This window comes from Globicephala melas, chromosome 10 (genome assembly GCF_963455315.2).
Source record: "Globicephala melas chromosome 10, mGloMel1.2, whole genome shotgun sequence".
NCBI lineage: Eukaryota > Metazoa > Chordata > Mammalia > Artiodactyla > Delphinidae > Globicephala > Globicephala melas.
The window spans coordinates 34,239,149-34,264,514 of record NC_083323.1 but is presented as its reverse complement, the minus strand read 5'-3'; the positions used below and the strand labels follow the sequence as shown (position 1 = coordinate 34,264,514).

General features: G+C 34.0%; 1 protein-coding gene across 4 annotated transcripts in view; it reads right to left on the bottom strand.

Annotated features, from left to right (window-relative positions):
• Window positions 1-25,366, bottom strand: part of SLC6A15 (solute carrier family 6 member 15) — a 48,158-nt gene that overhangs the window by 11,035 nt on the left and 11,757 nt on the right. For 3 of the 4 annotated variants that reach the window (XM_060305555.1, XM_060305556.1, XM_060305554.1), the window contains 7 exons: window positions 16,538-17,004; window positions 12,348-12,517; window positions 11,867-11,993; window positions 10,652-10,833; window positions 3,696-3,806; window positions 338-579; window positions 47-239 (listed from right to left, as the gene is read on the bottom strand). In XM_060305555.1, the coding sequence (XP_060161538.1) occupies window positions 47-239; window positions 338-579; window positions 3,696-3,806; window positions 10,652-10,833; window positions 11,867-11,993; window positions 12,348-12,517; window positions 16,538-16,826 (1,314 nt within the window). In that variant the 5' untranslated portion in view covers window positions 16,827-17,004. The remainder of the gene's footprint in view (window positions 1-46; window positions 240-337; window positions 580-3,695; window positions 3,807-10,651; window positions 10,834-11,866; window positions 11,994-12,347; window positions 12,518-16,537; window positions 17,005-25,366) is intronic. The other variant, XM_030856452.2, reaches the window with a different exon arrangement.

The following is a 25,366-nucleotide window of genomic DNA, read 5'->3' as shown; positions in this document are numbered from 1 at the left end:
TTAAGTTAATAAGAATTATTTTATCGCATAAACATAGCCTACTAACTTTATTTAGCTCATCTTCAATTTGACAGGAATTGAGTTGAAGAGAAGGAAACTCTTCTTCTTTCACTTTTTGAATGATGTCATAAACTAAGTGATAATCTTCCGCAGTAACAGCTGAAAAGTTGATATGATGGGGAATAATATCTTGACTAATGTTGCCCATTTTCACAAGTTTGATGACCATTTCCAAATTTCTGAAAAGGAAAACAACATTAGTGAACACATGGGTTTGGGAAGGAGATTTTTTAATATAATTATGCCATCAAAAGCTAAAGGAAATCAACAACCATACTCTGCAATGCATTTCTCATTTATGACATTTGCTTTGAAGCCCAGAACTGCAAACACCACCAATGTTGCCAGGATAGAAGTAAAAAAATTGATGAAGGACACCAGGACGGCATCAAAGTGGCAGTTGTTGTCTCTCTTGTTGTAGCTTGAAAAGGCAATGACGCCACCAAATCCCAGACCTAAGGCAAAGAACACCTGAGCTGCAGCTTCTCTCCAGACCTTGGGCTCCAGCATTATTTCAAGCTGTTTAAAATTAAACAGAATATAAGTCAGCTGCAAAAAAATATTTCAGAATAATCTACAAGGAATTGGTTCTGTTGTTTAAATATATCATTATGCACCCAAAGATTATTTAAAACAGGGGGATAGTCTGTTCTTAAGTAGAAAGAACAAATTTTTCACTTAGGAATAATACAAGGAATATGAATAAGAAAGGCTACAGACTATTGAAACTTTAGACGGAGATGTTACTTAAATACACGGAGAAAATACGTATATGGGAATTTTTAAATATCTTTAAGACAAATCATCAAAGGAGTATTTGGGAGAGAAATGAACTATCTTCAGTTATTCTTATTTATTATCTTTGTTTTCTTTCCAAAGCAAAATAAATCAGTTAGCCATAAAAGTTAAATAATTATTTAACAAATACCCTAAGTTTTGTGTTTTCTGAAGTCTAACAGCCAAAGCAGATAATAATTATAAGCTGGGTAGAGCTGAACTATTTGTACTTTGCATATTCAGATAGGTATTATTCATTCATTGAGTAGTTTCCTGAAAGCCTTTTCTTTGAAAACAGAAGAAATTCAACCATATCATCACTAAGACCTTTTCAGATCCAAAGTTCTAAAGTTTGGAATCTGTGCTGAACATATATTTCAAGTAACTGTGCTTCACTTCTTAAACAATTATCACTGTATATAACCAGACCTTTTAAATGGAACTATTAATATTAGCCATACCTGGCACAGACCTCAATAAACAGTTAAGTCTGATTTCAGTAGCAGTAGTGTTTAAATTGGTATTTTATCTCTTTTCACCATTGCAGTGAAATTGCCTTTATTGGGAACAATGCCAAATGTGGTTAAGAACATGAGTTACATAGACACTTTCAGATCCTGATTCTGCCATTTAATAATCTAAAAATAGTGCAACCTAGGGCAGGTGGCCTGTCCACTCTGAGTTCAAGCTTTCTCAACTGAAAGATGAGAGTAACAAGACAGGTACTACTTATCACATTGCCTGCTGCCCTCGAAGTCCTCAATAATTGCTAACATATGGACTATAGTGGCAGGCAGACTGATAAGCACTTTATATGGATGATCTCATTTAATATTCACAACAATCAATGAAATTGTGGCTAATATTATCTGCATCTTAGAAGAGTTAAGTAACCTGCCTCAGGTTACACAGCACTTCTGGGGTAGAGCTGACATATGAACACAGGTAGATTTCAAAATGTGTAAGCTCTCAAACATTAGGATATGTTGTTCAATTAATTTTAGTGATTATTACTGAAATTTATGCAATGTTATCATGAAACATAATCATGGTTATATTTATAATTTATTTTCAATTAACTAAAATATGCATACTGTTTACTGACTATCGCTGCTACATTACCATTCTACGGTTGATGCCCATCTAGTAAAATACACTCATTCAACTGTCTATCTCTACTTTGCCCACTAGATGGCAGACAACACCTATGTAATAAAGACATTCTGATTATTTCCAATTCAGGAATTAAATCTCCATTCACTGGGAATATTTCGTGTGCTTAGGTACTTTCTCCCTTACATAAATAATGTAAATTAAAAAGTTATTGACAACTTCTTATCGTTATTATATTAACTATCATCCTACAGTGGCCTAATACAGAATCTTATCAACAGTCCATGAAAAGTGAGCTGAAGAAATAATTAACTCTATTTTAATAGTTATCTCCAGTTCTTGTTTAAAATGTTAACAGTGCTGCAGCTTTAAATACGGGGACCGTGTAAAAGCATCATATCAAAGTATTTAGAGTCTAAAGTATCTATTTAAATTAAATATTTAGAATTATGTCACAAACAATTGCCAACACAGGGAAAGGTGATATTCCAGGAATTCACAACAAAGCTAGTTGTTTTTAACTCAGAGAACTTTTTTTTTTGATATTGCAAATATAAATATTTTGGTCACTAAGTACGGCCCATCTGAGGCTGATTTAAATTATAATGCAGCTGAAATTCATAAATCTGAAGTAATTTTTCACTGAGGAGTTCCAACAACTCTAAATGATAAACAGAACTTTAGAACTATTCGAGAAAACCAGATCACAGTGTCAACATTTTTGCTACTCGAGAATGAACACCACGTTGGAACCAGATACACAAAGAACACAGCCTCTGTGACACAGTATCAAGGCAGCTGCCAGGAGTGACAATTCCAAGGAGGCTAAAATCTTCTGCCCACATCTCTCAGCACCATGCTTGGCTGCACAGTCATCATTCAGACAACTTCCAATTTCTGAGCTAATTTTGAAATTGTGTTTTTATAACTCGTTGTCTGCCTATGATAGAGTTAGCAAACTAATGTGAAGTGTAATGTCAGTGTATAACCAAAATATATGTACACCTCAAACTTGATTTTTCCTGTCAAATCAATATAACAAGTCCACAAGGATTAATCAAGTCAGCTCTAAGTTAAACAACGGAGTCTAAGTTCCGAGCCTTTTAGGAAACCTAATGAGAATTTTCCTAAAATGCATATGCATTTATAAAAGTTACAGAACTTCCCAAATGCACTAATGTTAAGTACTATTCTAGAAAATACAAAACTGCAAAACGAAACAAAGTAAGAAAACTTGAATTTCTCTGAGACAGGATTTAGAGGGCAATAGGGTTCTTAACCTGGGTCCATGGATTTTAGGTGATCTGTCAACCTCCTGAGACACTAAGCAAATTAATATGTTCTCTATTTGCTCTGGTAAGAAGATTCCATTATCAGGTTTTTTTCAAAGGGGTCCATGTCAAAAGGTTAAGAACCACTGAAATAGAGGAGGAAGAGTAAAGACTGAAAAGTTCTAAAATATACCAGTGTAAAAATGGGAAGTTAATTTATTATAAAATAGGAATTTTTGAAGTTTAAATAGTGAAACTCACTAATGGGGCCTTTAAAATTGGAGAGAGATGGATATAATTATAGATGTCCAAAAGCTCCGGTTTTACTAGGCTGGTTAACATAACAGCTATAATTTAATAGTCTAGTGCACATAGGTTAGAACAATTATCCCTTAAATCTAACTGTGGGAACATTTTAACAATAAACATAAGGCTTTTGTGATCATAAGCCTTAACTAGAAATACAGTACATACCTCAGGGGTAAACATGTGACGGATGCCATCAATTGAACCATTTAAAAGGAGTGCTCTGATTAGGAAGCATATAAGTACCACATACGGGAACAGAGAACTAAAATACATGATCTGCAAAGTAAGAAAGATTTAAAAAAAGTGAGACATCCTAACGACTATTTTCTTTTTCATAGTTAAGATTATGTGTTCTGTTCTATACCGTGAAAGTGGCACTTTTTATAATATGATAAATAATACTTTTAATACCTTGCATAGCCATCATATCAGAGTGGCTTAATAGCCTTGATTCAATGTGACTAGTTAAGATTCTATTTGAGATATAACAAAAAATAAAATTTTCCTTATTTAAACCCCTTTTAAATAGCCCATAGGTATGGTGTAATTTGAATAGTGTTGATTCCTTACAGTTCACAAAACAAGCAATATTTAAGAGAAATGAATGGACACTAACTCATTAACAAATTTCTACTTTATTGTTTGAGGTAGCAAAAAAAAAAGTCCTTTTTTTGTTTGTTTTTAATTAAGCAAAGTTCCATTATAATTCTTTAAAGCTTCTGGAGTAGAGAGTGGTCCTGTTAAAGTTCCTACAGAACTTGAATAATAGTGTAGAGATTTTATGTTCTACTTCAGAAGTTTCATCATTAAAGTTAAGCAAATGTTTATCATAGAAAAGCAGTTGTCCTAACCAGACATGTACTGCCTCCTTGACATCTCCATGTGGTATCCAAAACTTTCCCGATTTTCCCCCAAAGCTGTCCCCACCCAACTCCATCTCCCACCACCCATCCATTTGCTAAAGTCAAACATCCAGAAGTAGTTCTGCACTATTTGTAATATTCTAGTTTCCAAGCTACCACTCAGGTTATCTCATTCCCTGCTTAACCCACTCCAGGGATCTCTAATGCAGTTGGAGTAAAAGGCAAATTTCTCCCTCTGTCCTGCAAAGCCTTAGACTAGGCTGCCTACCTGCCTGCCCCACCACTCTTCCCCCAGCTGAGCTTCAGCCCCGAGGGAAACCAAGCTCTTTAGCTTCAGGGCCAGAGCAGGCTGTGCCCTCAGTCTGAGGTATTCATTTCCCTCATCTGTCCGAGACTCGCTCCTCTTTGTTATTTTACGTCTTATCTTCATTTTCTCAAGACTACCTAGAACACCCAGAATAAGGTGATGCCTTTTTCTCATCCAGTATACCTCCATCTGCCCTCCTCTATGCCCCATGAACCTTCAATATTATTTTGTTTTGTCTTGACAGCATTTAACACTGTTGAAATTATCTTGTTTATTTGTTAATTTTCAATCTCCCCTACTGGAATATAAGCTCTGTGAGGGCAAGGACTTCTTCTCTCCTGTTCACTACCAAATCTCAAATACCTAACAGAGTTCCTAACACATAGTACGTATATAATACTTATCTGAGGAGGAAGGAATGGAGGAAGGGTAGGAAGAATGGAGAAAAAAACTGCCATAGCAGAGGATGGCTCAGGCAGGTTAGAGATATGGAATCCTATAGTAACTGTAGACAAACAATAGGTAAGTCAACACAATAATTTGCCCCTCTTCTACTGTTCTGTATACCTTATAATTATATTAAGCATTCTAAGAAAAAAATTAATATTACAAATAAAATCTCAGCATAATTAGAAACCCATATTTTTTCTAAAAATAATTATATTTTAATTAGTTGTAAAGAAATATAATTTTTTGATCATTTCAAAATGGTATAATTTTTTAAATTTTTATTTATAAAAATGGTATAATTTTTAAATTGCATCCATTCATCCACATTTCTTGATTTCTTCTTATCAGAATGCTTTTAGATGGAGTACATTTTTTTCATTCTTTCTGCCCCCTTTTAGCATTCTTTAAATTTGTGGGTCTACTATATATCTATTCAAGTAGCCTTGATCTCACTTGATTACAGCTATTCCTTTTATGATTCTTCTTTACAAATCTTGGGGCTAACCAGAAGCATGGATTCACCTTTGCACAATTGCTTTGTTTTTTTTTTTTTTTTAACAGAACTCAAATTTGCTGCCTTATAAATGACTTAAAGGACTTCCATTAATGCATTTATTTTAAAAATGAAAATGAAGGCTGCACACTAAAATAATCTGGATAGTTTGATTATGATTTTTTCCAATAAATACAGTGTACCCTCAGTATATTTTTAATATAATTTCAAATTAGAAGCTAAAGGAAGAAATGATTCTTCCTGTATGTGTATTTGCCCAGGCTAAACAACTCTAACACACCTGAATATGGTTCTCTTCCCCACATCCCATAACAACTGACCAACAAGTCCAATTGACTCCAAATTTCATCTGTCCCTTCGTTTTCATCCTCAGTGATGTGTCACTTTTCACTATTAGCTTCCTCCTCATTTTGCCTCTTGATTTTCCCTGCCAGCTCTCCTCTTCATCCCTGAAATTCATCACCCACACTGCTACCAGAAAGATCTTTCTAAGGATCTGATGGTGTAATGAACTGCTAAAAATCTTCAAATATTTCACACCGTTTGTTAAGTAACAGCCAGTCATTTTACCAGTGTCCATAGATACTTTAATACCTGCAGTCAACTTACATTTCCAGCCTCATTTCCCACAAGCTTCACAAATTGTATGTAAAAGTCACACGGGGTTACTCAGCAAACTTTGGGCTTTGCACATGCTGTTTTCCATGCCTCCAATGTCCTCTCTCTGAAGTTTCTGGTGAACTCTTCTTCAACTGTCAAACTCTAGCCCAAAAGTTACCTGCTTTGTGAAGCCCTCCCCCAATTCCAGGTTAATTTCAGTGGCTGCCTCTATGCTCTATACTGTCATACACTTTTTATTTGTACATCTTACTGCATTTATTCTGCTGTCATTATTTGTCTCACCCATTAAATTATGGGTTCCATGAGGATAAAGATGGTGGCCTATTAACCTTTGCACATTCTTAGATACTCAAAAATATTGTACATTAAGAGAGAATTCATAGGAAGTTTTCCTTTCTGTACACATTCCCTAAAAAAAAAAAAAAGAAACAAACAAAAAACCCTCATCTTTATTTTACAGTATTTTAAAAATTAGGTACTAATTATATGATGAGACATTTCAAATTTCATTTATTAATTCAACACATATTTGAGTTCTTAATACTCATCTGGCTTCAGTGATAAGACTCTGATAAGATAAGGATAGCTTTGTCCAAAAAGGAACAGGACAATTTCATGTTGGATGCAACATGGAGAAAAGTAACAGTCAAGATTTTAAACACTTAAAAACTTAAGTAGTAATAGGTAGTGTTCACACCTGAATTTTTTTCTTCTGTGAGCAGGTAAAGGACAAATATTTAATCATTAAATTCTGAGATTTAAAGATGTGTCTTAGGTCAGCATTTTACAGAGGTATCCATGTTGTGCTTTTAAACACAAATTCATTTTATTTAATCATATGGGTCTCATAATAATAAAATTGTCAGTTGAATAATATTATTGAAAATAGTTTAAATTCTACCTGACTATATGTAAAATGGTACCCCAAACACTTTCTCCTTATTTTATATTTTGCATTGCTACCTGATATTATTTTATGATTTGTTTATTGTCTGCCTCTGCCACTAGAATGGACATTCCATGAAGACAGGTATTTTGTCTGCCTTGTTCACCACTGTACCTCCTGAGCTAGATCAGTGCCTGGCACATAGTAGGTGCTCAATAAATATGTGTTCAGTGAGTAGATGAATGACCCTTAAGTATTATTCTTAAGAACTTGGAAGTGAAACAATGAAATATGTTTCTCTGGCTGATTTTAAGACTCCCTGGGCCTTAAAAACTGACATGCCTTTCACAGTAAGTACATTCAGTAAGAGACATAAGTTTATCAATCAAAATGTTGCATGAAAATATTTTCATTTTACTCAACTATTAAAAAAAAGAAAATATATGAAATCATTTAGTTGTTTTTCTCTCTTACATATTAAAATGTTTATTTTAAACATACCTTCAGAAAGAGTCATTCTCTTTGAGGATTTCATAGCCTAGTTCTAACTTTGCCACTTATCAGTTGTTTAATTCTGGCCAATTATTTATTTTCCCTAAGCTTAACTTTGCAGTAAAATGGGGATAAGAACATGCAAATCATCTTGCTGCTAGAAAGATTAAACAAGCTAATGTATGTAGAGTACTTACTTAGCACAGTAGTAGTACTAATGGCAAAGTAGTGCTAGTAGAAGATATTAGAGTTAGAAGAAAGCCTAGAGCTTCTCATTTCTATCTTTCCCCTGGGGGCAGGCATCCCTTGCATAGAGGCTCCAACAAAGGGACATGCAACCATACCACCTCTGTTGGACCACCTCCAGTAGTGCTGAGCTCTCTACCACTGTGCAACTGATTTCATTGTTACTAGGCTTGATTCCTGAAAGGTCTTCCTTTCCTTGAAGATTTACCACCATCCCGCCACTCTGCATAATTCCAAATATTTGATCATGGTCCTGTTCTCTGTGACCACACAGAATAAGGCTTATTCCTCTTTTTATTCAACTATTGGAAGACTGTGATCACAAAGCTGAGATGGCTCTTTTCCATAACAAAGTAGTAAAGATTTCAGTAAAATCCAGTATTACAGGTGTGGTTCAACTGGCATGTGCCTACCTGACCTAAAGGAGAATGACACTGTCATACTCCTGTCTTAATTCATGCAGTTTCAAATTAGCATTGTGTGTGTGTGTGTGTGTGTGTGTTTTGGCTAGGGATATCACAAGTTGACTTTTCTTTCAGCTGCTAAATTCTCTAAGTTTTTTTTTCACATACTACCCTTAAACTTCATTACCCTTAAACCATATATCTCTATACTGCATTTGTGTGATTGTTTATTTGGAAGCTTTTTTGTTTGGCAGGCAAACAGAGCTTTACATTTATTCCTAATAAATTTCTTATTATATTTAGCTCATTGTCTCAGAATGAGGAATTGTCACAATTTAGATGTTCATAACTTTGTTCATATTACTTACAGCTTTCTCCCCATCTGTGCCTACTAAATTTTTTCTTCAAAGTCTGCTGAAAAGCTACCCTCTCCCTGAAGCCTTCTTGTTGAAATAATAAACTACATGTAGTCTATAAATTGTATTAAATTTTTCCAGATAAAGTTATATTACACGACATAAGAAAAACATCCCCAATGTTGTGATAAGAAAAGGATGAATAGTTCTTTAAATGATAAGACACATACTCAGACAAAGAAGAAATAAAATGTGGTGGTAAGACGCGAGCAGAGGGATTTTTGGACTTCTTTGGCTGACCATAGTTGGTTCTCTTTCTATCAAATGACATCACCTTAGGAAGCACATAAATGTGGTTAGATTTGGCTTAGGAATCTAGTCCTTTATTTATAACTTGACTGTAATGGGGCCCTGACATAGTAGAAGACACACCAAATGGAACGAATTAATTGAACTTACTTAATCACAGAATACACTAACATTCACAGAATATGGTGTTATCTACCACATTCATTTCTACAAAGGAAAAATGGTATAGAAGTTCCATCAGGAAGGTAAATGTAAAATCAGCTGTGATTAACAAGTTTAAAAAAATTGTCAAACATTTCTAATTAAATATGAAGTAACAGGAAGCAAAGATGAATTAGACAGACTTCGCCTAAAAGAGTTCACTTTTTGTGGGAAAAAATATACCACAGTGAGAGACGTTATAGTGTTGCAATTAAATAACATGGGCTTTAGATTTAGACAGAGCTGGGTTTGATCCAGGTACTAGCATTTACTAACTGTGATTCTTTGAGCAAGTTACCTGTTTTCTCAAACTTGTTCTTTTATCTGTAAAGCAGGTCTGAGAGTAGCAATTACTTCTTAGAGTTGGTTTTTGTTTTCTTTTTTTTTTTTAAGATTTAATTGAGATAAAGTATATATAGCATTTATCACAGTGCCTAGAACAAAGTAAACAGGTAATAAATTTTGCCTTCTGTTATTGTTCTTGTTCTCATCATTATCAGAATCATCTCCATCATCGTCATTTATTACCACTACTACTGCTGCTGCTACTACTACTACTATTCCCACTCTTACTAGTATATCATGGTAAGTGGCAATATGTTAGCCTGGAAAGATATATGATCAGATCTATGCTTTGGAAAGAAAAAACAGTAGAGATGGGTTGTTAAAGGGCAGAGAGAAGATGAACCAAGATTAATTCTTGCTATGGTCCAAACAAAAGAAGTAGAGAGCTTTAAAACAATGGCAATAATAATGGGGAAAAAATGTAATATGGAAGCAAAATAGTGAATAACAATTACTTTCCTAATGCATCCTTTTAAAAAATTATCTGATTGACTTCCTGGGGTATCTAGAATTGACTTACTGTCTTTCTCAAGCACAGCCTTATAAAATTTTCCATTTGCCCTGGCAGGCATGCCCTTTAGTCTTTTATATTACTCTGAATTCCTTGTTGAGATATATCATAACTACCTAATGTTCATATCTTTAAGAAACACTCCACACTAGACTATTTTAAAATCTTTTATGCAACTTTTCCCTAGAGCACCTGTAGTAGAGAAAAATGAATGATATAACACAAATAAACAAATTCTTTATTCTACCACTTTTCCCAATTTCCATGATTGGAACTAATCAGAGAACTAAAAACATTAAGGTCAGCTGAATACCAGCAACGAGAAAGGACTTTTAAGTATTGACAAAAAAGCTCAAAACAGATCTTGATAAAATAGGGAAAGATTATAAACAACTTTAGATTTCATTATAAAACACTTCTATCTTTATTTATGTCCTTTCCTTGATTTAAATACATTTTTTAAAGCACTACTTTTTACCAATCTTTAATTAACTGCCGAGAGAGTAAAGTGCTACTTGCAGTTTGCCCACACAGGTTTATAGTGGGTGGGGGAGATAGTTCCCAGGAATGGTGTTGAGGTGATTAGCAGAAGCAGGAGGGGCTCTAACATACTAACTTTTCCAGAAGACTGAATGCCTTTGATCATAGCCAAGCACACCACAACCCAGGCAGCCAGCAAGCAGACGGTCATCTTCCAGTTTAAGCCCCCACTTTCAGAAATGGAACTGGAAATATTCAGTGCTTCTCTGTACCAATAATAGGTAGTGGCAGAACTTTTTTCGCATTCTGGCTCTACGACTGTAGAAAGAAAGGTAACACAGTCATTTCAGACTATAAAGAATAATGAGGCCATTTCCCCCCCAGTAAGCCTGTAAATCAATTCTTAACTTTTCCTAGAAAAGTACTACTATTCTACAGAAGTATTTAAATCCACAATGAAACCTCAACTGTGCAAAAATGTGAAAAAGTCAACAGACATGAATCCTCTTTGACATTTGTTATTACACATTTCTAAAATAGGAATATGTGAGATTTTTATCAAGGTGATTAAAATGTATCAGGTTTATAGCCCCTTCTGCCCCCAGAATTATCTGATTGACTTCCTGGGGGCAGAGCTGTCAAAAATGCTAGCTTCTAGCCATGTGTGACTTTTGAAATGGAGCTGGTTTAGAGTGACTAGTGCTGTAAATATAAAGTACAAAGGGGCTTTTAGAGACTTAGTATGAGAAAAACAGTGTAAATTATTACGTAACTAATGTTTATATTAATTATATGTTGGAATGTTAATATTTTGGATATATTGGATTAAATAAAATATTTCACCTGTCCCTTTTTACTTTCTGTAAATATGGCTACTAGGACATCTTAGACTACATATGTGAGTTGCATTCTATATTTACTGGACAGCGCTAGGGAATTGTTCTTTATATTCTAGGATATAAAAATAAATGATAAGAAAACCATAGAAAAACAACCCAAGACATAAAAACAATTCCTTCAATCTAAACTCTTTTTGTCCTCTTTTTTATTTTAATGAAACTGTAAGGCATCAATAAAGATATACAGAATAAAATATTGTCAAAATTTACAATTGAAGGCTTATAATTGTTTACCCTTAACATCATGGGGCACAATAAAATTACTTGGAAAGAGCTAGATGAATTAAATGATGCCAGACATCTATCTTTCTGAGTATATCAAGGAAAGTTTGTTATAGTAACAATTTTGAAAGATTTTTCCACATTATTTAAAAAAAAGAATCTTGAAAGCTCCTGCCTTTACCAACTGTATGATCTTTATATACAAAAACACTACATGGTACATGTCTTACAAGTGTGTGAAGCATTTTTCACCAAAGGACACTGATCCCAAGGTAGAGGTTGCTGAAAAGACTGAGAAAAATAAAACAAACTCCAGCCAATGATGACATTGTAGTAGAGAGCCACAAAAAAGCATACCTGCAAAATAAAATAGTGTGATTATATTAAACCTCTCATGCCCCTTCCTTTGAAACAATGAGATGAAATGCATAAAACCCATTTAATACTTTAAAAAAAACCTCCTTATTTTATTTTTATTTGAAAAGCATTATCTTTTCTAAAACGATGACTCTCATAGACCTTAAGAACATGTGTTAACAAGATTGAACTACATTTAAATTTACAGCTTGTTTTGTGTATTAGTGCAAGCTCCAGTAGTGTTTTTTTAAAACATGATTAAAGAGTTGAGTAGAAATACACACTCAAAGGTTTCATTTAAATTCAAACTATATAATTACAAACCCTGTAAAAATTATAAGGCATATACCATACCAGGAAACTTACTACACAACTTGCAAATCCAATCCCTCCCAGTTTAGGGCTTATGTAATTCCACACACCAATGCTTCCTCGCCGAATTCTTTGACCCACAGAAAGTTCCAGGAAAAAAAGGGGAATACCTATTACCAGAAGCAGTATTAAGTATGGCAAAAGATAGGCACCTACAGAAACAAGAACAAATAAAATAGATTATATTTTCAACAGTCACAGGAGAGAATACACTAATTCTGATTATCTCACGAAAGATGATATTTAAACTTCCATATAGTATAACTACAAAGGACTTTAAAGAAAATGCAATTTCATTACTTTAAGCTTTCTGGTATTTGAAACTTGAATTTGACTGCTACAAAGAGTTTCTGATAAAAAATAATTATGAAAAAAGTAAGGATACCAATGAATAGTTTTAGTTTCATTTTATTGAAATGGTAAACCAGCTTTATTTTTTGTAAAAATAATTGCTTCCTTAAAATTAATTATTTTCTCAAATAGGTTTCACAAACTCCTGGAAATCTTATTCATACGACGTTAATGAAGTCATTTATTAAATTTTATTCAAACTCATCTAAATCATGCATTTCAAATCTGATAAATCAAAATGAGTGAGATGTTATGGTATTAAAACTGACTCTTCCTAACTAACAACAGGGAAGAAGAAATGGCTGCTTAGACTGAAAGAGAAAAAAAAAAAAAGGAAAAAGAACTTCTACCACAGACAAATGTCATTTTTTCCTATATATATATATATATATATATATATATATATGTCATATAAAAAGTTCACTTCAGGAAACAAGTAATTTTTTGCTTTCCAAAATTCTGTTAAGGGGTAGGGAGGACTGACTAAACTGAGCTATTTAATAGCTATTGTAAAATATATGTGCTATTTTCCTTGTAGTAAAGTTTTCGTACTTGAAAAATATATATCTTATTTTACAGCTAAATTTCAATTTAAGACACATGATTAGTGACTTTAAAATGTACTGAACAGCTTGACAATGTTAATATTAGACTCTGTTAATTGATAAAGTCAAATGTGAAACCTGTACTCATTTCTACATGAGAATACATATGCAAATTATTCATTAAATGACTTCTAAAATGGACTTGCTACATTCAAATTTCCTGTCTGGAGTTTTGTCCAACCAGATACTACCAAGTGGGTCATGTAATCGATGGTACTAATTCCCTTTATAAAGTGGCCATTTATTATATTTTCTCATTTAAAAAATGTGTTTAATGGTATTGAATAGATTTTGGAAACTATTCGAATTGTTATGGTACCTATTCTGCTGAAGAAGTAAATATTAATGATTTTATTTTCAAATCATTTATCTCAGTATCTATATATCTCTGAAATAATTATGATATACAGGAATTTCCCAGGACTTCCCTGGTGGTCCAGTGGCTAAGACTCCGCGCTCCCAGTGCAGGGGGCCCAGGTTCGATCCCTGGCCAGGGAACTAGATCCCATATGCTGCAACTAAGAGATCGAATGCCACAACTAAAGATCCCGCGTGCCGCAACTAAGACCCAGCGCAGACAAATAAATAAATAAATAAATGTTTTTTTAAAAAAGAAATTGAATTAAAAAAAAATTTCCCTTAACATGGTGGTTAGTAGAAAATCTCTACTCTCTTACAGCTGATTTTCAGTCTTTGAGACATGAGTTGATCTACAAAGAGGTATGCAATGTAAAGCATCGATGCATGAGATTATAAAACAGAATTATCAAAATTCAAATTCTAAAATGATTAATAACATTCAGGCACTAATGACCTGAACATGTTTCCTGAAGGACCGAAAGTGCATTTTAACACGTCTCAAATCCTGGGGTGTGAATTGGTTTATGTGTGTGTGAATGACTAGGATGAAAAGAGAGAATGAATTAAGACTGGACTCATTGGGAGCATTTCCTCCGTTATGTGTTCATGACACACTATTAGATACCTGGCCTTTTCTTCTAACTCAAATTTCTCTAACACGAGCCTCCATAACAAAAATAGTCATAGCTAAACTACAGCTGAGAATTTACTATTTGCCAGGCACATTTCTATCCATGTTACATGTAGTTACTCATTTATTCCTCACAAGAATCCAATGGGGCAAGTACCAGTATTTTCCTCATTGTACAGGTGTGGGAATTCAGCCAGAAGAAATAGTTAACCTGTGAATGGTCACCTGGATAATGTGGGAAAGAGCCAGGCTTTATAGTCAAACTGACTTCAAAATTTGAGCTGGTAGCTTCTACATTATTAACACTTATTAAGCTTAACCATTGTGCTTTCAGTAATATCTTCAGACAAATCAACTTATATTGGTCTATTACTTTTTATTCTGTTATTCATAAAGTGCCTCAAATGATGAATAAGATTTAGGTAACCTGAGACTGTTTGACTAAACAGTCAAATACCTAGACAGTTCAATGCCATACTGCACGCTGAGTACTGCCTTTTGAACTCCAACAGCCATCTTGAAACGATAAAGCCCATTGGTGTTTTATAATGTCACTCTCTAGCATTTGTAATTAGAAGAGAGGAAACAATACTAGGAAGGGCATCTTGACTCTCTTTATATATGAAAGAAAGTAAAGAGGAGGAGCCATTTTTGCTAACAACTGATTACTATGAAATCCTTTAGAGCTCTCCACCAAGACAAATACTGTATTAAATGGAAAGCAACCTGAGTTTTCAGCCAAGATAGCGGTCTTCCTTAATAGTATTGCCAGTTAGGCTCATAAGGTGAAATGTCTGAAAATCAGAATTCATCTTTTGCCAGTCTTGCAAATGGGGATGATTTGTGAGAAACAGAAAGCAGGGCAGTACATAGCTGCTTGTAGCTGATTTAATAAATAATTCATCTGTGATGTTAAAGACTAGCTAGAGGAGCTTGCTGTTTCAGTGGAGCGATGGGTAGTGCATCACCAACTTCATGTACTGATTCTTACCTCTCTGGCAGATTTGTCAGACAGGCTACTTTTCCCCAAACCTGTAGTTTTGTCCCTGGTTGAATTAACTAAGCAAGACCTTAAACATATTTTGTCACCATGACACCTTAGCTTTTTATCTATTAGTGACTGAAAAGAAACCATTTCATATATGAATGGTTTTATTATTTCATCTGATATATAGGTTGTAACTACATCAAAAATAAAATAAAACCATGTTTTTTTCCAGTCAGCAAAACTATCACAAACTGGAATCAAAGACCAAAATATTCAGTCTTTCCTTTACGTGCTGAAATGCTGCTTACAGAATATTTAGTGTTTAATCACACTTGTTTGAACAGCTTCCATATATGTATATGGTAAAGATAGTAATGGTAAAGAAAGTAAAGCTTAATATTAAAGTTATTTTAATTTAATAACCCAAATGTTAGTTAACTTAATGTTCAGTTTGACTTTGGTGTACTATTGAGCTTGTATCCTACATGAACAATGTACTCTCTTGTATATGGTTTTATTTTCTTGATTTTAAGACAATTTTCACTAAATAACACCTGGTAATTATATGCACAAATACAAAAAGCTAAATATCATGTTGATCTAGATAATATGTTTAAAATTAGGAATGGTAATTATCATCGTAAGGATGCTAATATCTGAGGATGAAGACTATCTGGCATTATATTAATTATCTGGTTAAATTCCTTCTACTAGGATATACAAAGTTCTGGTCAGCATTTGAAGACTATAATCATTCTAAATTATATGAAATTTTTGCTTTTTTGAAGAGGGAAACAACTTAAAATTCAGAGTTAATAAATTGTGGACAGAAAATTCTCTCTTGTCTTGTTCACCAATATCGTCTCATATCAAAAACTTGAGGACTTTTCTCCAAAGTGAATAACTGATAGGCACAAGGGATGAAACACTGGTTAGAAAAGTCAGTAATTTAGAGATGTTAATAGCATCCACAGAAAGAATTTGAGAATTTATGACCTTAAGCAATCCTTGAGTGTTCAAAGCAAGCCATCTGCTCCTATGGAAACCTAATCTGAAAACAGAGCTGAAATTCAGAGCTGAAATTACTTCCAGCAAAAGTGTCTCCCTAGTTTTACAGTGGAATTCATAGTTTCTAAAATAGTGAAACTACAGCAACAACAGGGGCTATTTGACATAATCAACTGCAATTTGCTCAGCAATGTATCACTCAAAAAAAAAGCAGAAAACAGAAACTTACCACCCCCATTCTTCTGACAGAGGTATGGGAATCTCCACACGTTCCCTAATCCTACAGAAAATCCAACCTGGGCCAGGATGTATTGTAGTTTACTGTTCCAAGCTGGTCTTTCATCTTCGACTTCAGATCCTTCTTCAACATCTGTGTCTTTCTCTTCTTGGACGTCAACAATTAGTTCACTTTTCTTAAAGGCATCATCAGCTGAGTCTTCATTGGAAAGAAGGTCTTTGACAGACTCAATAACCTCATCATCTAATTCTCTTTTTACCACCTTGCTATTCTTAGGCATTGGAAAGTGCGGGCAGTGGTATTTTTTTAAATTCCCTTTTGGTAAGTTTGTTAATCCTTTTTAAAAATATGTTAGTTGATAGGAATAAAAGATGGAGGAGGATATCAAAGGAATCTTTGATTCAAGGTGATAAAGTCTTATGGATCCTGGATCTCTATGTCCAATATTCTGTGGGTACCTGTAAAATTTTAAGTTGAAAAACAGTAATATTTAATAAGGAAAAATATTTAAAATACCAAAGACCCTTTCTTATTAATTTTTAAGATGCAAACTCTTTCTACAGAGTGTAAAACATATGACTGTCCTTGACCTTTCAGAGCTTATTATTTCCAGAAGTATAAGAATTGTAAAGTACACAAGGGCTTCACACACATTTTCTTTTAGCTAACTTCTTCCTTCTTGCAAAAATCTACTTTGATCTCAGATATACCCCACTGCATAATGTTGACTCAGTTCATTCGTAAGTAAGTAGAATTTTGAGACCCTTTTTCTTAATTCTTCCTTTTTCCCCTCTCTGACTAAAGTACATCCCTTATTTTATTGCTGATAGAATTATATACACAATTGCATGCCATCCCTGTAAATCTGTCTTATACAGAATTTCATCTGTTGGCATGTTCATCTATTTATTCATTTGATATTAAGGGAAAAGACATTAAGGGATATATTGGGGGAGGGGAAATTTTGCCTCTTTCCCCTCTTAGTTCTTTTGGTTGGTGATTAAAATGACATAAGACAGATTCACAGGAGAAAAAAAGTTTATTATTTTCATACAGCAAATCCACATAAATATGAAGAATTCCAAAGACAACAAGGCAAGGTGAGATATATATATATTATTCTGGACTAAGAAGGAGGTAGGGATCTGAGGTTTTAAGGGGAAGTAAAATAATTCAAAGGAAGATAAAAGGAGTTGTTTGGTAAACAAATGTTTGCGGGTCATCCAAAGACAATAGGACGCAGAGAGGACTTTGATCAAATGGGCTTGGCTAGGTTCCTTCCTGTCTAGCACACCTAATACTTGACTATAGTTATCAGTGGTGATAGCTCCTTCCTGGGACAGGCCTCCTATCTTAAATTCTTTTAGGCAGTAAGGGAGGAATTCAAAGGTTCTTCCTGAGTCTTTTGGGCTTTCATTTTTTCAGCTCAAAGTAATCTGCATGCTGGAGTGGCACATCTTGTGGCAACGTACCCTGAATCCCATCAGACACAAACATTAATGAAACATACAATATCTGCTTTTAACGAGCTTATATCTACTATAGAGATAGGTGCATCCCAAATAACTGCACCATGCTGCACAATGTAAATGACCCAACATCCTTACAATAGGAGAGACCAGGAACGTTGGATACAAGTGAACTTAGAGTTGAGCAGAAATGGAGTGGGCCACAACAAACATAAGGAAAAACATAAACAGATTCAGGAAGTGGTAAAAATTTGTGATATTTGTGTGTACATTCTCTCAAACAACTCAAGAACAACACTGCCATCACCTTGGCATTTTCCCCTTTCTCCATTTCTGTTTGCATTATATCTCATCTCCTTTCTCTATTCAGATACAGACCAAGTAAGTACACAAGGCATATCTACGAACCAATGAGACTATTCTTTTTTTTAATTGAAGTAGAGCTGATTTACAATATTGTTTTAGTTTTAGGTGTACAGCACAGTTGTTTGCTTTGTTTTGTTTTTGCAGATTATATTCCATTATGGGTTATTATAAGATATTGGGTGTAATTCCCTGTGCTATACAGTAAATCCTGGTTGCTTATCTATTTTATGTATAGTAGTTTGTTAATCCCATATGCCTAATTTGTCCCTCCCCGACTCCCCTTTGGTAACCATAAGTTTGTTTTCTATGTTTGTGAGTTTGTTTCTCTTCTGTATTCATTTGTATTATTTTTCAGATTCCACATATAAGTCATATCATTTGGTGTTTGTCTTTCTCTGTCTGGCTTACTTCACTAAGCATAATATTCTCTAGGTCCATCCATGTTGCTGCAAATGGCAATATTTCATTCCTTTTTATAGCTGAGTAATATAGTGTGTGTGTGTGTGTGTGTGTGTGTGTGTGTGTGTGTGTGTATACCACGTCTTCTTAAGCCAATTGTCTGTTGATGGGCACTTGGGTTTCTTCCATGTCTTGGCTACTGTAAATAGTACTGCTTTAAACATTGGGTTCATGTATCTTGTCAAAGTAGAGTTTTCCATTTTTCTGGATATATACCCAGGAGTAGAATTACTGGATCATATGTTAGCTCTATTTTTAGTTTTTTTAAGGAACGTCAATACTGTTTTCTACAGTGGCTGCACTAATTTACATCCCCACCAACAGAGTACAAGGGTTCCCTTTTTTTCCACATCCTCTGCAACATTTATTTGTAGACTTTTTGATAATAGCCATTGTGTCCAGTATGAAGTTGTCTATTTTAAAAAGTGACTAAACATATGAGAGCTTCTCCTCAAAATTGGATCAGGAAGCTTTAAAAATGATATCCCAAGAATTCTATCATTCACTGCTAGAAAAAAAATGGAATTCTTTGATGGAACTGCTGTTAGATTTACATTAAAAGTCAGAGAAAGAGTCTGTCATACTTTATCTTATAATCTTAATGAAAAAGACAGGGTGCTGGGTAACGCAATGAAAAGAAAAATTCTTTAACTTAACCATATAACTATTCATCATTTTTAGGTTTGTATGTGTTTCATTGTTTCCAAAATTAAAATATATACTCTAAGAAAATACACTCATTAAGATCTGGTGAAGATTAACAGGAAGACTGTGAAGGAAAGTCTGAAAGAGAAGCATTCCCAAAATATTCTGAATAGTAGACATATCTCTGGAATAACTGAAAAACTTCTCATGGTGACTATTTTGAAGAGGCCAACACGGGTTGGATACAGAAATAGTTTCATGCAGTTAGGGATTATGTATGTTTAATTTGTACTATTTCCCCCTAGAGCTCAGTAATTATTAGTTGAATAGATGAATAAATATAACCACTGAAAAACTGAAATAAGCTAATTTTCCAAATAGTTTTTGCTGGAAGAAAACAACCTGACATATAAGAAATTGTGATTTGTGAGACATGAATTATCTAAAGGTCTACATTTTTTGGATCATCTAATGATAAACTGTTTGCATAATAACTTTACTGATACATGGATAAGAGCATTTGTTTTAATCTGACAAGCTTGGAGTTATGCCATAGCTCTTTTACTTAGTTGTGTAACTTCTCATAGTTATATGACTCTTAACTTAGTTTCCTCAATAGACATTGGTCTGTTACTCCTTTTGCTTTTTTCCATGCAAATAGAAAGGTAAGGAATGTATTGAAGTTTAAAGATATTACAGTAAAATCACCCACCATTTCATGAAGAAAAAATTTAAAAGACAGTGTTATTCATGAGTCTCCCTCAAATTAATTATCTGAAAATTGTTGTATTTCTTCTACAGATTTCTAGTCTTTGCAGGAAAAAAATTAAAAATAACATCTTTGGCCACTGTTGCATATTTTTTACATATCCAATGAATAATCATACATAGGATATCTTTTGGCATAGTTTAGTTTAAAAATTCCTGTCAGACTACCCAAAGTTCACATTCTTATGAAAAAAAAAATCAATGTCTAATGGAAACAAAATTTAAATGCAACTTTCTATTTTAAATGCCTAAAATGTACTTAACTACATATACAGATTTATAATGCAATAATCTTAGGCAACCTTTACAAAATTTAAAACTTAAAAAGTGATGCTAAATATGTATTTGCATGCATTTAGAGTTCCTTTTCTATTATAAGCAAAAAAAAAGAAGTGATAGTACATTAATATTATCACAAGTAAAATCATTTACATTCTCTTATCTCACTTTGTTTCTCCCACCTCCTGCTCCTGTCTGGGATGGCTATAGGAAAATATTGGGTGGGGTTGCAGTAACATTGAAGTTTCCACAGTAACACGTAAGTCTTGGGGGAAAATGTATAACTCTTCTTCAATAGGCCATAAACTCTACTTGGAGAATGACATTATCTTACCAATCTCACATTCTCAATGTTTAAATTTGTCTGTCAAATAAATGAACTGAAGTATGACAGAATAATATTGTATAATAACTACAAGTATTTTACATTATTACACGTTTGGTTGTTTTTTCGTTTTTTGCCTTTTACCCCAAGTCCCTATATTTACTGAGTCAGAGGCATATCTTTCTTATATAGCTGCTGCATATAGCCAAAAGATATAAATGCAGTTTCTGAGTGGATTTGTAAAAACCTAGTATATGAGACAATTTGAAAGCCAAATTAATTTCAAAATTTTCAAGATCCAACTTTTCTGAAAGAGAAATTTTTTAGGAATGCCAAAAGCTTGCCTGAAGAACTTAGCCCGTAAAAGTATGCCATAAACAAAGATTTAAACGTGTAATCGACTATTGCCAAAAGTGTATTACTGTTACTACGAAGCAGGAATGTCCAGGGAGGATGTGAAGTAGTGGGTGATAAATTTTTCATATTCTACCGGTCACATGGGCAGTAGGATAATCAGAATCAATTAACTGCACAGTCCCTGCCAAGTTATCACCATCCACTCCTGGGAGAGTAAAGTTGGCAACAAGCTATCATATTGCTCTTCACCTGTACCTAGGAGTTGCGTTAGCTGTCCTCATCACTAACTGATAAGGGCCTCCTGTCTACAACGGAGTAACAGGTGAGAGCAGGGGTCAAGAAAATACTGCCCATGAATCTAATACAACCCACGGTCTGATTTTGTAAATAAAATTTTATTGGAACATAGTCATGCCCACACATTTACATATCTCCTATGGTTAATTTTGTGCTGCAACAACTGAATCACTTTGTATGGATTGCAAAACCTAAAATATTTACTATTGAAAAAATTTGACAACCACTGTGCCAGAGATTAAATCTGAATTGAAGATGCAGAGTGCCCCAGATCACTCCATCTATGTTTCATTTGCACGGCACTAATTTTTTTATTACATGGTGTGACAAGATAGACATCTCCCCATTCAAAAAGGAGATTATTTAGTAAGTAACTATGAGATTATGAGTAATTATGAGATTAATTGCTAAGAATGAAAAAGTTTTACATAGAAACAGGGAGATGGAGGGGTAGTAGTTGAGAGGGAAACAAAAGCAAAAGATAAATGTAGAATATATATCAGGAAACAGAATAGAATAAAACACAAAATACTAAAAGATAAAATAGCAGACTTTTGCTAAGACTTGTATTATTTAATAATAATAATAATGTAGAACGGTCAACACTGAGAAATTACTAGTATGGAGATTCCTAGGGATTTCAAGCAGAAGTAGAAAGGAGAAATAAGCCCAGGATATTCAATCACCTCTATAAAAACTAAGAGAAAAAAATACTTGATCTTCAGTTTTTATACTCAAGTACTTTGTATTCCAATTATAAATGTCGCAAATATTCTCATCCATAAAAGATCTGATGAGCCCTAATGGGGAGAAAGAGGGACAGGCTACATGATCATGAAATTTAGCCAATCGAGACAGAGACCCGTGTTAAACGACAGACGTGAACATTAATTTAAACAAGGAAATAAGGTTCAAAATCTATAAGAATTATGTTGAGGAGAAAAATATAAATTAAAATCCAAAGATAACCTGACTAACAAAATCAGGAATTTAAACGGGAGAAAGAAAGAAAGAAAGGTATGAGAACGTTCTCATCTTTCATAGCAGAAAGATGAGGATTAAACTGTAATGAGGATTAAATTGACAGTATCAATTTAGGATACAGTCTAAATATGAAACTCATAGTCCAAAAAAGGATAATGACCCCACTTCTTCATGTTTTTGTATAATCCTTCTTATTTACTTTTAATGAGATCTTGTAGGAATTAATATTTATTGCTGTGAAAAGATATGTGTTGGTGCCAGACATTTACTTATTTATTTATTTTTTTGGCTGCATTGGGTCTTCATTGCTGCGCGCAGGCTTTCTCTAGTTGTGGCGAGCAGGGGCTACTCTTTGTTGCAGTGCACTGGCTTCTCAATGCAGTGGCTTCTCTTGTTGCGGAGCATGGGCTCTAGGTGCGTGGGCTTCAGTAGTTGTGGCACGTGGGCTCAGTAGTTGTGGTTCGCAGGCTCTAGAGCGCAGGCTCAGTAGTTGTGGCCCACGGACTTAGTTGCTCTGCGGCATGTGGGATCTTACCGGACTAGAGCTCGAACCCATGTCCCCTGCATTGGCAGGTAGATTCTTAACCACTGTGCCACCAGGGAAGGCCATGGTGCCAAACATTTACATCTAGGTTCTAGAGACAGACTGAGTTCAAATCCAAACTCTATCACTTATGGTTTTATGACCTTGGCTAATTTACTTAGTTATCTAATAATAAAGTGCTTGGATAAACGCAAATACATTGAGAGTACTCAATATATGTTTTCTTTTTACTATGATTATCGCCCTCTTATATTTGTGTTATATTACAACTTCATTCAATTAAGGATACTGTGAGTCCAGAGCCAATGCTACATGTTTCAGGTGTCTTAACACCAGTTTTTTATAAAACCAGTTTTCTATCTCTGCATAATAAATTACCTCAAAATTTAATAGCTTAGCAAACAAAAACTGTATTTGCTCATGATTTTGTGGATTAGCAATTTGAGCTAGGCTTAAATGGTCAGTTGTTTTGCTTCTCTTGACTTGGGTCACTTCTGCTCTGTAGTCACCTGTCAACTCGAGTAGAGGAGGATGGCCTAAGAGGGTCTCAAATCACATTCTGGCAGGGACAGCCTATCAGCCAGAGCACTCTGGTCCTCCTACACGTAGTCTCTCCAAAATGCTAGCTCCAGCTTGTTCACATTATAAGCTTAGAGTTCCAACTCTAGCCCAAAGGGGTAAGCCCAACACACAAGTGCTAGTAAAGCCTGTTTGTGTCACATTTGCTGATGTCTCACTGACCAAAGCAAGTCACACAGCTAAGTCCAGATGACCCAAGAGTAAATAAACTCCATGTTTTGATGGAAGGAACAACAGTCAATTTGCTAAAGGTATGAGTAGAGGGAAGAGAGAAATACTGCCACCATTTTTGAGAATAATCTGCATTTGTCCAGTTAGATTTCCTCTCCCTGGATTTTGAACCTTGAGGAGAAGAACAAAGAGATCAAAAAGTTGGCATCTCATTTAATTCCAAAGGGATTATGCCCAGGCTGTAACTACTACCATAGTCATGGATCCTGGATCCAGTTTTCAGAACTGTTTTCATTCTTGCCCTTTTCCATCTTATTGCCAAGCACCCCATTGTTTCTTTGAGTCCTTGCAACCCTGCCAATATTTCTTTTTTTTTTTCCTCATAGCCAGCATCAGTTTCTGCAGCTTGCAAAGAACCTTATTATACACCTATTATAAATGTAAACCAATTATAAATATAAAACAATTGGTGTCTTCCCATTTATCTATTCTATATAGGGAGTTACATACATTAAAAATGTTGAAAATGTTACATTATTTAAATTTGGACTTATCTTTATTTTTCTCATTCTCCCATTTTTGTATTGCTTTAATATCTTCATGAGTAACTTTTCAGAAAAAAAAATCTATTTTAAACACTTAAAGCTAGATTCAAAACCTTTTAAAATCAACATAATAAAATTTTAACTTGTGGTTCTCAAGCCTAACTATTTTTAATGTGTTTTTCCTTTCTTAAGATTGTTTCATTGCCTCTCCACATAAATTTTGAAATCAGCTTGTCAGTTTCTACCCAAAATAAAACAGTCTGCTGGAATTTTGAATGGGATTACATTGATTCTATAGACCCATTTGTGGAGCACTCACATCTTAAAAAATTGAGTTTTCCAATCTATAAACTTGGTATATCTTTCCATTTATTTGTATCTGCTTTAATTTCTCTCCAGAAAAAAGTGATTTTTTAAAATACAAGCTATATACCCTGCAACAATGCTAAATCAAGTTGTTATTTTTAAAGATTCCTTAGGATTTTTATATAGACAATATGTCATTGGTAAATAAAGATAGTTTAGCTTTCTCTAATTGTTTGCCTTTAATTTCTCTTTCTTGAGTTATTTTCTGGCTAGGACATCCACCAAAATTTTGAACAGAAGTGTTAAGAGCATATTTCTACATCTATGCCCCAATGTTAGTGGGGAAGTACTCAATATTTTACTTTTAGGTACAATGTTAGTTATGGGTTTTTTCATCAGGTCCCTTTTATCTGTTTAGAAGTTTCTTTTATTCCTAGTTCAGTGATTTTTTTTTTGAATCATGAATACCTGTTGAATTTTGTCACATAATTTCCTGCTTTTATTAAGATAATCACATAACTTCTTAATCTGTTAATATAGAGTATTATATTGATTGATTGGTTTTGTATCTTTTATTATGGGATAAACCCCACTTACTCTAGATGTATTACCCTTTTAATATATCACTGAATTTATTTGCTAATATTTTGGTAAGGATTTTTTTCAACTATATTCATGGGAACATGGATCTGTAAAATTTTTTTTCTTATATTTTACTTCTCTGGT